The sequence below is a fragment of the Mesoplodon mirus genome (assembly GCF_964341445.2).
Source record: "Mesoplodon mirus genome assembly, chromosome: 14".
Classification (NCBI taxonomy): Eukaryota; Metazoa; Chordata; class Mammalia; order Artiodactyla; family Ziphiidae; genus Mesoplodon; species Mesoplodon mirus.
Window position 1 is genome coordinate 14,617,655 of NC_138990.1, and position 18,063 is coordinate 14,635,717.

At 55.4% G+C, this 18,063-nt stretch overlaps 1 protein-coding gene across 1 annotated transcript in view; it reads left to right on the top strand.

Moving 5' to 3' along the window:
* The window catches only part of KCNIP3 (potassium voltage-gated channel interacting protein 3), a gene marked incomplete at both ends in the record, with an annotated part of 91,862 nt that extends 81,192 nt beyond the window's left edge, over nt 1-10,670 (top strand). The window contains 7 exon segments of the mRNA XM_082642751.1: nt 2,438-2,562; nt 3,011-3,080; nt 3,340-3,410; nt 8,414-8,521; nt 9,254-9,358; nt 10,107-10,169; nt 10,623-10,670. Of these exon segments, the coding sequence (XP_082498877.1) occupies nt 2,438-2,562; nt 3,011-3,080; nt 3,340-3,410; nt 8,414-8,521; nt 9,254-9,358; nt 10,107-10,169; nt 10,623-10,670 (590 nt within the window).
* Nucleotides 10,671-18,063: the final 7,393 nt, after the last annotated feature.

Consider the following 18,063-nt stretch of genomic DNA (forward strand, 5'->3'; position numbering starts at 1 on the left):
CAGTAGTTCATCCTTTTTTTAAATGGAATATACTATTCTGTTATGTGAATGTGCCACAGTTCCATTCTTCTGTTGATTGAATAGTTTCCAGTTTGGGACTGTTATTAATAAAGCTACTATAAATATTCTTGTACAGGTCTGTTTGTGGACGTATGTCTTCATCTGTCCTAGGTAAATAGGTTATAAGGTTGATGTATGTTTGACTTTATAAGAATTTGCCAAGCAGTTCTCCAAGATGGTTACACCATTTTACATTTCCACCGATAATATATTATATGAGAGTTCCAGTTGCTCCACATCTTCACCAACATTTGGTGTTGTCAGTGTTTTTGAAATGATAGATCCTTGGGTATTTTGCATTGGAATATCTGCATTTCTTTGACAATGAATGCTGTCAAGCATCTTTTCCTGTGCTTATTGACCAGTTGTATCTCTTCTTTTGTGAGGTGGTCTAGTCTTTTGCCTATTTTAAAAATTGAGTTATTAAGTCTTATTTCTGTTGATTTGCAGGAGTGCTTTCTATATTCTGGAAATGAGCCTTTGCCAGATATGTGTACTGCAGATATATTTTCCAGTCTATGACTTGCCTATTGAGTTTCTGACTTTATTGCTTTTTCTCTATGTTTGCCTGTTTTCTTTTTCATTAATTTCTACTCTTAGTTTTATTATGTCCTTTCTTATAACTTTGAGTTTAATTTGCTCTTATTTATAGATTCTAGAAGCTTATATCGCTGGCTTTACACCTATCTTCTTTTCTAGTAAAGGAATGTAAAGCTAAAAATTTCCTTCTAAACACAGATTTACCTGCATCTAGAAAATTATGGTATGTTGTTTTCATTATCATTTAATTCAAAATATTTCAAAATTCTCTTTGTGATTTTTCTTCTCTAACCTATGGGTTAATTAGAAGTGTGTTGTTTAGGGAATTCCCTGGCAGTCCAGTGGTTAGGACTCTGCGCTCTCGCTCTCACTGCCTGGGGCCTGGGTTCAATCCCCAGTCGTGGAATTAAGATCCTGCAAGCCATGCAGTGCAGCCAAAAAAAAAAAAAAAAAAAAGTGTGTTTTTTAATTTCCAAATATTTGGGATTTTAAATATATCTTATTGTTTTAGATTCTAATTTAATATCACTGTGGTCAAAGTCTTAACACGCTGCAGGGTGAGCCCTGTGAGGCAGCCTCCCTGACGACCCACCCCAGGCCTGCAGAGCCTCACACACATAGCCTGATCCGGCTGAGCCCTGTGCTGGGCCAGCTCCGTGCCTGGGCCTCTACCATGAGCACTGCCTCTCAAGAGCTCTCTGCAAATTACCCGGCAATCAGGCTCTGTTGCCTTGGTCCATCCATGCACTCATTCTGCAAGAGAGCTATTTCCTTCCTTCTTTCTCTCTAAATTTCCAGTACCTCCTCCCGACCCCCCCCCCATCCTTACCCTCAAGTTGCTTCCTACTTCACAGAAGAAAATTTCCCTAAGCTCCTACCATCACAGAGCCTTGAGTGCTGAGGCCGCGTTGCAGGGCTCACCCTGCAGTGGGAGCAAGCAAACAGCTGTGCAGGTAACCATGGGCTCACAGTGCCTTGGGGAAGAGGGGAGACTGGATGGTGACAGAGCAGTGGGGATGGCGCTGCCCATTTCAGTGGGAAGTTCTATACTATGTGAGCCTGCTACTCAGCGAGGGGGAGGTATTCAATGCCGTTTTGTTTATAGCTTTGTTTTATATTATAAACTTGATACGTGCCGTACTAAAATAAATTAGGAAAATGTAAAAAAAAAACCCAAAAACCCATAAGTAAAAAATTAAAGATCACCTGAAATCTACCTCCCCTGCAAAAGGTAGCCATGGTTAGTTAATATTTTGATGTGTTGTTATTAAAAAAATGATCTGGTCCCTGCCCTACAGACCCTTGAAGTCTGACCTCCTACTCAAGTGTGAATAAAAGCCCCAGACCAAATGTTGGGCTGGATGAGCCAAGAGGAGTGCCCTCCCAATTCCTGGGGGAAATCGGGGCGGGGAGAGGCACATGGAGGAGGTGGTCCAGGAATTGGATCTTGAAGGTCGAGGGCCCCTGTGCTTGTCTTCTGTTTTTTTCCCTCCCACCTCCCCTTGTTCAGTGTCTCTCCAGGACAAGACCTGCTCCCAACTCTCATCCCCATCCCACCGTGTGGCTGAGAGGGTGGCACGCTCAAGGTGAGGCCAGCGGGCAGGGCCCACTCTATGTGAGGAGCAGGACAGCAGAGAGACCAGGAGGCACAACTCATGAGTGTGCTGTTCCTCTGTAGCCTGGACATTTGTGCAGTGCGCAGCCTGGGTGACCGTACATGGTAGTCGCTCGAGGAGAGCCCCTCCACCCCTTACTTCCGCCCCTTACAGTGCCCACACTGGAGCAAGATGGGGCGGGGCCGCATGTTCCACCCTCCTGGGTCTGTATCCCCCTCCAGACAGCAGCGACAGTGAGCTGGAGCTGTCCACGGTGCGCCACCAGCCGGAGGGGCTGGACCAGCTGCAGGCACAGACCAAGTTCACCAAGAAGGAGCTGCAGTCCCTCTACAGGGGCTTCAAGAATGTGAGTGCCCCCCATCCCCCCAGGAGAGGCCCTGGTCCCCCCGGCTTTCCTGTCCCTGGCTGCAGGATGCAGGCAGACCTTCTGAACACTTCCCATGGCACAGTGAATATCCCAGGGCCTTTATGGGGCTCATGTTTTGTGGCAGAGCTGTCTGGGGGGGTGGGCCAGGTCCTAGAGTCAGTGTTCTGAAGACACACCCCCTTCTGTGTGTCTCGATGCTGGTGCAGGGGAGGAACCTACAGAGGGACCAACCTGGCATGAGGAGACTCACCACCCCCTCCCGCCGTGCCCACCCCCCCAGGCTTTCCCCAGCCTGGGGCTGGTGGAGCCCAGCGGTGCCTCAGGCAGCAGGTGTCCCCAGGAGGGAGGAGAGAGCCCAGGCCCTATGGAGTCAGGGTGTGGGGCGGGGGTGGCTGGGATTACTGAGAGGGGTGCCTTCCTGCTGCAGGAGTGCCCCACGGGGCTGGTGGATGAAGACACATTCAAACTCATTTACTCCCAGTTCTTCCCTCAAGGAGGTGAGTCTGAGGCCAGGCCCCCAGTTCCTCCAAAGTTCCCACTTCCCTGTGGCAGCCCTGCAGAGGGTGGGCATCCCTTTTATGGGGAGGGGACCCTCACCCACACACACCTTCCCCAGCATCCCTTGCCCGGTGCTGCCTCTATCCGGCAGGCAGGGGGGGGACTCCAGCCCAGGACTCAGCAGCAATATGCTGAGGGTGCTTGGGGTGGGGGCTCAGGCGGCCCCGACACTCCCAGCCTTGCCCTTGGTCTCCCCAGATTCCACCACCTATGCGCACTTCCTCTTCAACGCCTTCGATGCAGACGGGAACGGGGCCATCCGCTTTGAGGTAGGTCCCTGTCAACCCCTCCCACGTCCCCTGGTCCTGCATCTCCCGGCCACGGTGCCACCCCCTCGGGGCCGCCAGAGGCTCAGACATGACCCTGGTGTAAACGGTCCAGTGTGTCACCCAGGGAACGAGTGGACTCTGCTTGGCTGGCCCTGGGCCTGACTGTGAAGTCAGTGAAATTTGATTTTGCTGTCTGGCCACCCTATTCTCAGCCTTTCCTTCCATGCCAGCCCCGCCAAGCCGAGGGAGCTGTTAAGGCACACTGAGTCGGTAGTGACCCAACGTGAATTTGCATTTGAAAAGGGGGCAGGGTTTAACTAGAGGTCTGTGCTAAGGGGATCTGGGCACCCCGCCCTGGAACTTATCCCCTTGCCCGAAAACAGGCAGAGCATCCCTGTCTGAGCAGGCTCAGGGGTCATCCCAGCAGCACTGTGAGCGAGCCTGCCTGTCCTCCCCACCCCCAGCTGCCTGCCCCCAGGAGGGCCCTGCCTGGGTTCTGTGCGGGCAGCACATGGGCTCCACTGAGGCCCCAGCTGTGGAGCCCAGGCCCCTAAAAATAGCTGCAGGAGAAAAGCTGAAACCTCTTCGGAGAGGAAAACCTTGCTGAGAGCCAGGCTTGATCGATAACCCCCCAGCTCGGCTTCCAAGGCCAAGGGCAGCTGACGGGAAATTGAGAGAGAAAGCCCCTGCACCAGCTGGGGTAATAATAACTCAAGATGCTTCTCAGCTTCCCTTATCGCTCCAGCTGGCCCGCTCACTGACCCTCGGCCGGGGTGAAGCAGCCCAAGACCGCCGCCAGCTCTGTGACCACAGGGGCCTCACCTTCCCCGGGCCACACTCTTAGTGGATTTGTGAACTTAGAGTGTTTTCAGCCTTTTTGTTTTCAGTTCTGCCTGCACATGGTAAAAATCTAATCAGTACAAAGAAGTAAACAGGGAAAATTCATTTTCCTTCCCTGGTCCCACCCCTGTGGCCAGTTTCTTGTGTGTCCTTTAAGAGGTACCTGAGGCTTCTGGGAATGAAGTGTGAGAAGCAGTTGTGTGACAGACCCCACCAGGACTTTGATGATGGTTTCTCTTGTTCAGGAATCAGATGACCAGACAGCTTCGCAGGGCCCCCGCATAGTGGGGGGTGTCGGGAAGGTCTCCATCACCCTCCTGTGGTCGCCTCTCTCACCACGGTCCCTTTAAGGTGGTCGATGGTGGGTCTTTGCTGGGGAGGTGCTGTCAGTGGCTGAGCCGGGGGCACTGGCACTGACCCCCTTCTGCTGGGCACCTTCTCAGAAGGTCATGCTTCTCCCTCTTGAAATTCCTCCGATTTCTTATGGGGAGGTTTGTTTACCTTGGGGACCTTCTTGTTTGTTTACCTTCGGCATCTTGATATCCATGCTCTGTTCTAGGAGGCCTTTTTCAGGAAGGGAGGGGGGTGTGTATCTCCCAGGGGCCTTCCAACGGGCAGGGCCTAATCCTGGGTGCACCATGGGTGGGGATCCCTGTGGTCAGGAAGGATCCAGAGGGGTTGGGGGGAGACACTCAGCCCTCCTTGCTACCTCAGACCAAACCTCTCAATGTGCTCTTAAAACAGAAAGTCAGGGGCTTCCCTGGTGGCTCAGTGGTTGCCAATGCAGGGGGCACGGGTTCGTGCCCCAGTCCAGGAAGATCCCACATGCCGCGGAGCGGCTGGGCCCGTGAGCCTTGGCCGCTGAGCCTGCGCGTCCGGAGCCTGTGCTCCGCAACGGGAGAGGCCACAACAGTGAGAGGCCCGCGTACCGAAAAAAAAAAAAAAAAAAAAAAAAAGAAAGTCAGGTCAGCTTATCAATATTTACAATGATCCCAATCCTTTGTGTATATTCTTGAGATAATACACATACATGTTAATTAGAGTTTATTGATGTGGTGAAATATTGTAACTTCCCTGCCCTCACCCGAAAGAGTAAGTAAATGGCAGGACAAGCCGACCTCAGCACTGGTGGCTGCCCTGTCCGTTACCTGCCCCTGCAGTAACCTGCTCCCTGTGCCACTGGCCAAATGATGGCTGTGGCCAGTACCCTCAGGAAGGCCTGAAGCCCCGTGATCTAATCACCCCCGCCCCACACTGAGCTCCTGCTCTGCACTCTGGGGTGTCCCAGCCGGTGTCACTGAGGAGCCCCTCAGGGACAGCACAGAGCAGGGGCTGTGGATATGACGGGCTTCATACACCTCGGCATTGAGACCAAGCAGCTCTGACGAGCGACAGTCCCACGTGAAGCTGTGCTGTGTGCGGCTGGAAATTTAGAACCAGCAAGCACCTGGACGTGGGCTGGCTAGACTTGGGGTCATCTGTGTGTGATTGGGGATGGGCCAGTGGTCTCGCAGGGGACATTCCGGCCCACCTCTCTCCTAGCACCGTCACTATCATACTACACACCCACTAAGGGACACCGAGTAGGGACAGTCCTGAGTGTGGCTGAGTGTGGCTACACAGCATCTGAGGAGACTAGATAGGAGGACAGTGGTGCCGGGGTCCCCCCATGCCCACACGGGAAGAATGGGTCCTGTGCAGGACCCGCTCGTTCCCTGGTGCCCAGCTTAGGAGTCCGAGCCTTTGCTTCCCACTGGGAAAGCCCGTCAGACCCCAGGGAAGAGGGCGTGATGTGGCATCAGGAATGCTCTGACTCTTCACTACTTCTGTAAATCCTACACGAGCTCAGCTTCAGTGGTTGGCATTCCTCAAACTCAGGCACATAAGAAATATCACACTGTTTCTCCCTTCGTATATCTTTATTTTCTTCACTTATACACACACAGGACTTTCAGGCTCCAGTAGATTTACAGGATGTGCTTTGGAAAAACAGCAGTTACCACCCCCCAGATACACCCAAGGAAGCAACCACCTCCCTTGTTTTAGCCGATTGTCACTCTTTGTCTCCTTGTCGCCTGATAGCATCCTGTTATTGCTCCTTCCCGACTGCCCAGCTTTAGATGCTGCCCGTTGACTCTCTGCACGGGTGAGCAGTTGGGTCTTCTGCACACACACCTTTCCCATCCCCTGGCTTTCCAGAACGATGGAGTTCAGATTGGATAAGCCTCTCGGTTCACTCACGATGTGAATTTGTTCCCCAGCTGAGCCTTGCAGTGAGCTGTGACTACGTTCCCTTTTCCTGCACACATTTTTATTTCACCTTCAGCTAACTGTGGTCCCAATTTGTCATTTGCCTGGGGTCTGTGACCTCATCAGTAATTCAGCGCCGTCCTTCTCCAGTCATCTGAATGGGCATCTCCCTAGCCTTTGACCAGCTCCATCATCCTGGTGCTGGGTGCCCTCTGGGGACCTCTTCCCCTCTCTCCTGGGTTGGGTCTCCTGGTTCTGGAATCCTTCATCTTCTTCTTCCTTGCTTTACTCTCTTTTCAAAAGCACGTCTTCCAGGAGTTTCCTACAGAAGAGTACGTGGGAGGTCATTTCGGAGCCTTTGAACGCCCGGAAGTGACTTCGTTCCGTTCTCACTCTTGCTTGATCTGTTGTGTGGGACCAGAGCTACGGCGGAAGCCGTCCTGCTGATTCCCGACCCTGTGTACAGGACCTGATCTTGTTACTGTTGTTGTTGTTTCTGTTTGGTTATGTTTTTCGCTCTGGAAGCTCGTAGGATCCTGTCCTTGCACCCGTTTTCCCGAAGTGTCTCGTGATATATGCCTGCAGGTCACGCTGTGGGCTGTTTCCCCACATCGTTAGGTCCTCGGCAGGACCTGAACACTCACAGTCTTCCCCTTCATTGCCTCTTGGACACGCTTCCCTCCGTTTCCTCCGGCTCTTCCTGGAACTCCAGCTGGTCAAGTTTCAGTCCCTCTGGAGTGGACCTCTCATTATCCGCTTTTCTCTCCTATTCAGCTCTGCCTTTTCACGCTGCTTTATGGAAGATTCCACGTGCTTTTCCAGCCCTTCTTCTGAGTCTGTCATTTTGCTTTCTCATTTTTAATTCCCAAGAGCTCTTTCTTGTTCCCAAGTATTCCTTTTTTATAGCATCCTATTCTTATTGTAGGGATGCCAGATATCTAATCTCTGAATCTAATGGTTTATGTTAAGTATTTTTTTCTCCTGGAATAATTTTTTGTTTCTTCCAAACTGCTTTTCTCTGTTTCCCTTAGTCTTCCTTTCTCATGATACAGGCTTCCTCTAATCCAGAAAATCTAAAATTTGAGTGGAGGGAATTCCCTGGAGGTCCAGTAGTTAGGGCTCAGCGCTTTCACTGCTGGGGCCTGGGTTCGATCCCTGGTGGGGGAACTAAGATCCCGCAAGCCACATGGCGTGGCCAAAAAGATAAAAAATAAAATTTGAGTGGGACCAAGCCCCTTGGTGCAAAGCCCTGTCCCTCCACAGTCTGCTTGTCCTCCATTCCCCACCATAGACAGCCCTTCTCTGCTCCCCTTGTCTCGGAGCAGCCTGAGAGGACCCCAAGGGGCAGGGAGGGCTTAACCTGCAAACCTTTCGGAAGAGGCAGGAAAGACTTGCTTTCTACCAACTGTTATAACAAAACAGTTGAAGTTTTCACACGGAAGCCTTTCGAACGTTCATTCACATTAGTAATAAACTATCTGTCACACCTGTGACTGCACACAGGCATGGCATGACCCCAGAACTGAGCACTGTTAGTTTAGTTTTTAAGCTGTCAGTTTTTAAGCTCCTTGACACGCAGACACCCCCTTCATTAAAGGAGCACCCCGAGGCCTTCTCTGTCCGTGGCAATGCATTAAATGGGTCTAAGACACCATACGTTTGAATGTCTTTATTTGAGATGATCAGTTCCAGCCATTATGCCATCCCCGCCACACACATGCAGACACACAGACACACACACACACACACACACACACACTCTCACTGTACGGACCTGATGGACACCATCTGCCCGCTCTGTGATGGAGGTGCCTCCCCTATATAGGTGTGAATTTCAGTGGAAGCCACACCGCGAACTGGAAATGGAATCTGAGCGCTGGATTTTCACTCCTCCCTGTCCCCTTCCTCCACAGGACTTCGTGGTCGGTCTCTCCATCCTCCTGCGAGGAACAGTCCATGAGAAACTCAAGTGGGCCTTTAACCTTTACGACATTAACAAGGACGGCTACATCACCAAAGAGGTACGGGGGTGGCTCGGGAGGCTGGGAGTGACCTGGCTGCCCCCCACCCCACTGCTCTCTATCCCCAGCCTCTCTCCTCCTCTCTCCTGCTGCCCTGGCTTCCTGTGCCCCCTCCCTGGCCAGAGACACAGCTCAGAGCCTGGCCTTGGAGGGGACAGCGGCCAGGAACTCTCCTGTCCCAGGCTCTCAGGCCTGGATACCTGGGTGCAGGGGACGTGGAGCTTGGTGCCCCTCCCCACGTGTCTCGATCCCGTTCAACAGGTGTCCTGGATCATCCTTTCTTACGGAGAGGTCCTGAGGGAGACACAAGTGGGGAAGCTGGGAGCGGGGGTGGGGAGCTGGCCTTGGCTCCCACCAATTGACGGAGAGCAGTGCAGTCCCTTAAGGCAGGGTGCAAACAGGGGCGGGGGGCCCTCACCACACAGGCCCACAGTCTGGTTTCGTCTGGCCCAAACATTTTTCTGTCTCTGAAATAGCTGCTACAGTTTCAAATTCTGGAGATTGCATTAAAAATCTAGCTCCAGCTGCTCTTAGAGAGTTAGAAGCTTGCGCTGGGCGGACGGGGTGAGGGTGAGCTCGCCTCCCTCCAGCTCCCACAGCCCCGGCCACTCACCCACCACCACCCCTGAGGTGCCCCCCACCCTTGGATGCAGCCCCTCCCCTCAGACCCTCGAACCCTCACCCCACCTCCTTACAGCCAGGCTCAGGCCAGCCCCTCCGGCCCCCCTGCAGGAGATGCTGGCCATCATGAAGTCCATCTATGACATGATGGGCCGCCACACCTACCCCATCCTGCGGGAGGACGCGCCCCTGGAACACGTGGAGAGGTTCTTCCAGGTGAGCGCTCCAGCCCCGGGCTGCGCGGGGAAGGGCGACCGGAAGGGGAAGGGGCTTCGGCTCTTAGGGCAGTCCTGGGCTGCCACTCCCCTCTGAGGGCCTCCCCGCTCCCACGAGGAGGTTCAACTTGCGTCCCCCGTTGGGCTGGTTGTCCGGATCCCAAGGAGTGAATTAAAGCCATCCCCGCTCACTGATCTGCCAAACTGCGTCTCAGAGCAGGCAGGGGCTCACAGATTCCAAGGTCGCCGACACCCCCCAGCCGTGTTCTTGTGCCTTCCAAGAGCTGCCCTCCGCTCCGCCAGGGACCTCCCTGCAGGAGGAGAGGGTTGGGGTGACTGCTTTGTATCCATGGGGACTGACGGAGCCAGGGCTTCGCCTCCCGCTTGCTGGGGGCCCTTTAGACATGCCTCCATCCTGACTTCAGCTGCTCCACCTACCCCGGCTGCCTGTCAGCAAGGTGAGGGGGTCCGATGAGCACGGGGCTGCCTTCTGGGCAGCGTGAGCCCAGGAGAGCTGCCGGAGAGTGTCTGGGGTGGGGGACAGACTGGGGAGACTCCAGAGAGGTCGGCTGCGCGGTGGACGTGGCTGGAGAGGGCACTTTACGTGGTCTGGATCCCGGGGAGGGGACAAAGGGGACGGGTTGGGGTGGCAGGAGCCCACCACCCGCCCCCTGGCACGTCCTCAGGCCTGGGGCGGGGGCCGGCCCCGGTGGGACACAGACTCACTGAGGGCGTGGCTTGAGTTGCAGAAAATGGACCGGAATCAGGACGGGGTGGTGACCATTGATGAGTTCCTGGAGGCCTGTCAGAAGGTAGGCGGCGTCGGGGCTTGGGGACCCCTGTGGGGAGAGACGTGGAGCCCTCAGGACAGGGTCACACTGTAGGAAGGAGCCTGGAGCCCCCGGCATTGCTGCTGACGCTCTTCTGCAGAGTGCCTTCAGGGGGCAGGACGCTGGGCCTCCACTGGCCTCGGCCGCGGCCTCACCCCCCGGGCGGCCCCTTGGTTGCCCCCGGCCTCCACTGGGTGCTCAGCCGGGGGTGGGGCGGCCTGGTCCATCAGCGAGTTAACAGCTCCCAGATGGCCTGACCGTCAGGCCGTGGGGCTGGAGACAGGCTGTGCCTGACAGTTCCCCCTTCGCCCAGTGAGACAGGCAGAGTCCCTGGAGGGCTCCAGGTCCCTGACGAGGATCTGCTCACAGTGACATTGGATTTGGGCCCTGCTAGCCCGGACCTGACCGGGCCTCTCGTCCTCTCTCCCCATGCAGGACGAGAACATCATGAGCTCCATGCAGCTGTTCGAGAACGTCATCTAGGACGCTTGTGGGGGAGGGGTGTCCCTGAGTGGCCGTTACCACCTCTGCCCCAAAGATGCCAGGAGCAGCCTCCAGGAGAAACTTGTTTCTAATATATTTGCACAAAGTGAATAGTTTGCTGCAGACACACACACACACACACACACACACACATGCACATCCTTCCTCTGGGCTCGCAGGTGCGGGGGGACAAAGGTTAGGGAGGGGCTGAGTCTGGCTGGGACCTGGGTCCAGGTGACGAGAGCCACACAGCTCCCACCGGCCCCCTCCCAGGCCTCCGGGTGGGCAGCTGAAAGAGCCGTGTCTTCAGGCCACTGGCCGCTGGGTGTTGCCTCCCCTGCCGAGGAGGGTCCAGTCTCCAGAGCAAAGGCCGCTCCCGTGGGAGCCCACCCTTCTTTCCCACCACCCAGGGGCCAGGCTCCGGAGCCTGCTCTGGCCTTCTCGTTCCCCAAGCCACTCCCTGCCCACTGACTACCCTTCCAGGATGGCCCTGACCCCAGGACCCCGGAGGGGCAGCTGGGGGTCAAGGGAGTTCAGACTAGGAAAGAGTTGGTAATTAGACAGAGGCAGCTGCTTCCTGGAAACGTCTCCCTGGGTCCCAGGACGCCTGCCAGTCCACTGAGCTGGTGGGAGCCCCGATGGTGAGGGGCCAGTGGGCTCTGTTCTCCTCCACCCCAGGAAGGGGGCTTTCTAGCTGGGGATGGGGTTTCTTGGTGGGGAATCTGAGGGGAACTGTCTGCCAACTCCACCTCCCCTCCCCCAGGCTGGCTCAGTGGGGATGCAGCAGGGGGTCTTCCCACACCCCTCAGGCACCCAGGTCATCATGGGTCCTGAGAAGAGGTCACATGGCTCAGGGCCTGGCCCCCACGGAGCCCGGGGGCGCAGAGCAGGCCTGGGAAGGGACTTCTCCCTCCGCCTTTCCTGTTGGCCCCCGTCTCCCTGAGCCCAGCAGCCTGGATGAGCCCCCTCTTCCTGGTTAGGGTCCTGGAGCCTTGTAGCCATGCCTCCACACAGACTCACCCCAACCCCATACAAAAAGCACAAACGCCCCCAGCAGCTCAGGCCACAGCCCACGAGGGGAGCCCGGGCCCTCCTGCTGGGCTGAGGGCTGGGTGCCACCAGCCCCCATCAGGTGGCCCCAGGGTTCTGTGGAGAGTCAGTTCTGTGCCTCAGAGCAGTGGGGGGCTTGAAGCCCACCCCCACCCCCACCCCTGCCCAGCCCAGCTCACCAACATTCAAAAGCACAAACCCCAGGGATTCTGCTTGGCTGGGTTCTGCTCTGAAGATGGAGGCTGGCTGAAGCCAGCCTGAAGCCAGCGCCAACAATGAGGGCCAAGGCGTCAGAGGCCAGGTGGCAGGTCAACAGAAACTTCCAGGAGAGAGAGAGAGAGAGAGAGGCCGCTCCCACCTGCCCAGGCCGCCCCGGGAAGAAGCCCAGTCCCAGGCAGTACAGACCGTCCCAGGAACATTCTCAAAGCATACATTCCATCGGCTGCCGCCCCATCTCTGCTCAGGCCTGGCCCTGGGGTGAGCAGGGCCCTCAGAGGCAGGGCAGGGTGGCGGAGGCCATGGAGGTTGGCCTGGCTCGGCCACAGGGACCCTTGGTACCCACACACAGGTGGTCCTCCCCCTTGGAGTTGCACTGACACCCGTCTCCAGTCTGACTGGGGGCTCCCTCTCCCCTCCTCCAGGAGGGCATCAGCTTTCCCCAGCTCAGGGATATTCTCCCCCATCCCCATCCCCACCCCCTCAGTCTAGCCCTCCCAGCTGGTGAGGCTTTGCTTCTCAGGGGCCAAGGCCAAAGGAGAGGGTCACCACCATGCCCTGCCTACCCTGGCCTTGGGTCAGACTGGTTGCACGTCCAACCAGGAGGGGTCTGGCTCCCACTCTGGGATGCGAACTGGCCGCATGTCTGCATGGCAGAAGTGTCTCCCTTGGAAGCAGCCTAGGAGGGTGGTTCCTGTTCTCAGCACCCACCAATATTCAGTCCTGTATATTTTAATAAAATAAACTTGACAAAGGAGAGGAACTCTTGTTGGCTTTATCCCAACTCTGAAATTTGGTCCAGCCCCTCCCTTCCCTGCTATGAGCCATGGCTTCTGCCCAGTGCCGCGCTGGTAAATGTTTAACATTCCCCGAATTGTAGCGTTTGCCGACTTCCACACTCAATTTCAAGTTCCCAATGTGCCGGTCAGTGAAGGCGGAGCCAAGAATAGACGCCCGCAGTTGGGAAGCCTTTATGAGAAGCTCCAGCCCTGCAGCCTGTACACAGAGCCACGAGGTAGGGTAACTGCTTGAGGTGCCATTTGTATTTCGTTCGCAAGTCATTTCTCTCTGCCAGTCGCAGGAAGTCATTTCTGCGTGTCCCCTTGGCTGGAGGGTGCAGCTCACAGGGCAGAAGCAGAATTTGCCTGAAGACATCTTCCTTTCCTGGGTTAGTGAGGGTTATGCTAGAGGAGGGGCAAGAAGTGAGAAGCTGAAGGGAGGAGAGGAAGGGGTTCCCCAACTCAGGGTTGGGAGACGGAGTTTCTGGGGGGTCTTGCTAGTGCTTCAAGGGCCAGCCCCCAGGCCATGTGACGTCACCTCCACTGGCTGATGGGTGTGTCATCAGTAACTGGGAGGATAGATAGCAGGAGCCCCCTTCCACCACCAAACACACCGAAGGCTCCAGTCTACCGGAGCCCCAGGGCCTTGGCACAGGGAGCCCTGACCTTACTGTCTGGGATGGGATGTCCTGTGTTTGCATGGGCTGGCCACTGTGCTGAGAACGTTTGCCGTGGCCACAGCCAGTTGGGCACAGCCGGGAAAGCAGGGCTGAAAGATGTTGGGGCCCCCTCAGCCGTTAAAGAGTGGAGCCAGGACTTGGACCCAGGCAGGTGGCTCCAGGCCAGGTGTGAGCACTGAACTGCCCATTTCATGATGGAGCTTTCTATTTCATCTTAAGCATGTCTTTACCTGGCTGAGCCTCAGTTGCCTCATCTGTAAAATGAGCAGAAGAACAATCTCTGATAGGATAGTTCTGATGATTGATTATGCTTATTTACCAGCTTCTTAATAAACATGAGCATCCTTCCTTCTTATCCCACTGAAGTTTTCATGCATTTTTCTCCCTCTCTATAGAAGGGTGATTCATATTGATAAGCCACCAGAGAAAGAACAGAACTTTCAGAAGGAGTTTCCAGGTGCTGCAAATGAATCTGTGATGGTCCCCAGTTGCCCTGGTAACCCCAAGGCCCATTTGGGGGCCAGCTGGCTAAGGCTATCCACACACCCCACCCTCCCACCACCCCTCACTGCGTGGCCGCGCTGACCTGCCCAGGGCCAGGAGCAAGAGCTGAGCATCCCATGGGCCTGGCTTGACTCCTTCATTCTCACAAAGACCTATGGAGGAAGGCCCTTGTTCCAAACTTTACGGTATGGAAGGAGAAAAACGAGGGCCAGAGACACTGAGTAAGGCAGCCATACACTTCCCCACTCTGCTCTGCAGCACAGCTTTCCAGAGCATTGGCCAGTCTACGATTTAGAAGATCCACGGCTCCTGTTCCTCCACCTCAGGTTCCCTGGAGGCAAATCCTCTGGGTCCAAGTGCTTTGCTTCCTATTGACCACCAGGGGGCGACGGTACCACACACCAGCCTTGTCACCAACTTCTTGCCCTAGGGTCGCCGCCTCCCCCACACCGTCCCCCGAAACCGACTTGGAAGGGAAGCTACTTGTCATTTCTTTCAAGACCTCAAAGACATTTTCATATTCCAGCCTCCTTCACCACTTGGTTTTCCCTCAGAAAATTATATCAAGTCACAATTCCACAGGCACACACACAGAGTCCACCGAGCTGGGTCCTGGGAGTGAGGACACACCGTCAGCCCTGTTTTATTAACTAGGACACATATAACTCTCATTAGACGGCATCACTGTTACCACACGGGGCTGACTTCGTGCCAGCCCAAAGCACATAAAGTGCATGTTTGGATTAGCCAGCCTAGCCTTACCTGTTAGGCTTTTTTTTTTTTTTTTTTCCTTTTTTCCTCTCTCTTTTTTTTTTTTTTTTTTTTCGGCCACAGAGCATGTGGGGATCTTAGTTCCCTAACTATGGATCAAACCCATGCCCCCTGCAGTGGAAACACGAAGTCTTAACCACTGGACCTCCAGGGAAGTCCCAAGGCTTTTGAAAATCCTGAAAAGAAGCTTGAAAACCCCACTTACCCACTTGCCAGGCTCCTGTAGGGTCTAGAAGGCCAGACAGGAGACAGTGCTCTGGGTACTGGCAGGAGGGACGTCTGGGCTGTCCAAGACCCCATGGGAAGGAGGCGTGTGTTACGTGTCTGTTAGGGTGCGTTTCCTACCTCTTCCCACCCACCAGGCAGTGACGCCCCAATGACCGTCTTCTTTGCTCCTTCCTAGTTCTGAGTTCCCAGGTCCACACGAAGGGAGGCGTCATTCCACACTTAGTAAACACCATCCACACACCAGGCATGGGCTGAGACCTGAGGAGACCACGGTAGATAAGACACGGGCTCTGCCTTCAGGATATTCAAGTCAGTGGGGACACTGAAGGCAAAAAGTCCAAGGCAGGGAATTCCCTGGCAGTCCGGTGGTTAGGACTCCACGCTTTCACTGCCAGGGGCCTGTGTTCAATCCCTGGTCACCAGGGAACTAAGATCCCACAAGCCACGAGGCACAGCCAAAAGAAAAAAGAAAAAAAAACTCCAAGGCAGTGATTTGGCCCACGAGGGAAGCTACAGGCTGGGGGACCGAACTGGCCGGGGAGGACTGCAGGGCACTGGGCCGTCTCATAGAATTGTGAAAAAAGCAAGAGGAAACAGGCTCAGAGCCAGGCATGGAGGAGCCCTCGTTAGTACAGTATTCGGGATGTCTGTTTACAGTGCTCGGAAGCCTTTTTTCCCTTGTCTGTCCCACCTTCCCTCATGGACGTGGACACAGTCCAGACAGGAGCCGTGCCGCTGAGTCAGGAGGGCTCTGAGACCTCGTACGGGCCCTCCCTGAGCCAGGTTTTGTCATCCTAACATGGTCCCTCGTTCTTTTCACTGCCCCCATCAACCTTCTCCATCCCAGACAAGCCCCCAAGGCCATGGACCCAGTTGCCAACCCAAAGTGGGTCCTGGGCCCCCTCCTAGCCCTCTCGCCAATTCACAGGGGCACCAGAGGCCAGCGAGCTCCGGTTTCACGTGATCAGCTATAATCGCGTGGACTTTGCCTGAACAGAGAATGTGCAGGCTCTAGCTGCCTGCAGAGTGAGCCCTGTGGGGTTCAGAGACTGAAGAAGAGAGTGGGGGTAGAGTCAGGGCCCAATCTGCGCAGGGAGCAGTGTCTGTGGGCCGGAACCAGAGCCAGCCAAGATGAGGGCAACTGGAAGAAACTACTTAGCCGTCGGCCAGGGCCGCGAGGTCCTGGAGGGACCGTGTAATGGGAGTGGGCCTGGCAGGAAGGCCCATTGTGGGCCTGGAAAGGATTCAGGGCCTGCTGGGCAGGCACCTGATCGTGGCCCTTTCTTGGGTGATGGCACCAGCTGGGGAACCATCCAACCCACAGATCGCCCCCTGACAGCTGCCCTGACTGCCAAGGGCCGCCAGCCTTAGAACCGGGCTCCCTGCCCACTGCGGTGTGCCTTTTTGTTCCGTCTGTTCCTCTAGCAGGAAAGCCCACCTTCCCTCTAACTCTCCTGCCCCAGCCCTTACCTGTCTTTGCTCTTACACCGCAACCCGGGCACAGGGCTCCCTCTGTTCAGCTTTCTTGGCTGGCTTTGCACATTATTGAACCCCTGTGGTTGCAGGATCTGTGTCTGCCCATCCCCCTGCCTGACATGGCCTCCTCCATTCCCCTGGCAAGCAAAGGCCTTTGGGAGCTTCTCTCCCACCGATGTGGGCGCCATGGGGGCAATGAGGAAGGTCAGCTGATTGGACATCAGTCTTCTGCCTCCGCAGCATCCTCCCTCTTCTGGCAGCGCCTGAGGATCCCTCTTCCACTCTCTATCCGTGCAGTCCTGGGGTCCACCCGACCTCCAAGACCAGACCCAAGTCAACTGGTGCATTACCCACCCCCCTACTCCCCAGTCACAGTGGCTGGCTGGGGGGCGGGCAGCCAACCTAATTGCAGCTGATGAGGCCCAGGGAGACCTGTGCTGGGAATGCTGGGGAAAGACGCTGCTCCCTCACTATCTGAAGCTGAGGGGTGAGGCCTGGAGCTGTTGCTGCCGTTTTGCCACTGTGAGGAGGCATGGGAATGCAGCCAGTGCAGAAGATGGCCTGATTGAGGGGTGAAGAGGAAGAATACAAGACTGGGGGCTTAGGGGGAGGGGGTCAGCCCTTGAGCTCAAAATCAAACCGCACCTTAAGCAACCCCCCACTCCCCAATCTCTAGACTCTTCAGTCATAGAGTCACTAATAGGATTCACCCTCCCCCCGAAGCCAGTTAAAACTGGGTTGATGGGCGCTTTCAGCTGAAAAATTCTCGACTGCTACGGCCACTAACGTCAGGCCATGGGTGGTGAACGTGCTTGGCAGACTCCAGCGGGCCCTGAAGGAAGTGGGGCCAGGGGCCAGCACGCCCAGCGCTGTCTCCCCTGCCTGGCTGTGGACATCTTGCAAGCATTCTCCCCTGGAGCCCCCAACAAGACGGGCACCCAAGATGGGTGGCACAGGGGGAGAGGATTGATCAGTCAGGCTGCTGCACTGAAGGTCATGGGGAAGGAGGCCACGGCGACAGCCTGGGTGGGGAGGAGGGAGGCGGGGGTGTGGGTGTCTCAGGCCCTGAGCCTGCAGGGTCAAGGGCCAGCTCTCAACGACACCAGGGTCAAAATCTCTTTGAAACAACTCTGCTGGCTGGCAGTGTAGGGCACCTCAGCCAGCCTGAGCAACATTCTCCTAGCACCAACAAGACAATTCCTTAAAAGATAACATTCCTTCTTGATCTTGTAAGGGGCCACGATGACGCTTAGGTCTGGACTGTGTAAACTGTCAACAATGTGTCATTTAATCCAGCCCTCTGCCTCAAAAAACTGATATAACTATACCTTGACTTCTAATGAGTGGAACAGTTCTCAGAGCTTTCTGAGATGCTGTTCCCAGGTTATAATCCTCCGTTTGGCTCAAATAAAATTTTTCATTTCTTTCTTAGGTCGACTAATTTTTTCATTGACATGCATGACGTAGCCGGCAGGATATCAGAGACACCTGCCAGAGGGCAGTTTACCCGGAGTTTACCCGGAACCAGAACCAGCATGGCCCGTTGAGGCCCACCGGCTTCTCGGTACTCCTCAGGTGTTCCGGGGAGTTCTCCTGATATCCGGATCTCATTGTTTGAGTGATGATCCTGAAAATTTTGAGCTGCTTCGCTTAAGACTTGGAGTCTTAAGGGGCACCCGTGCATTTCTT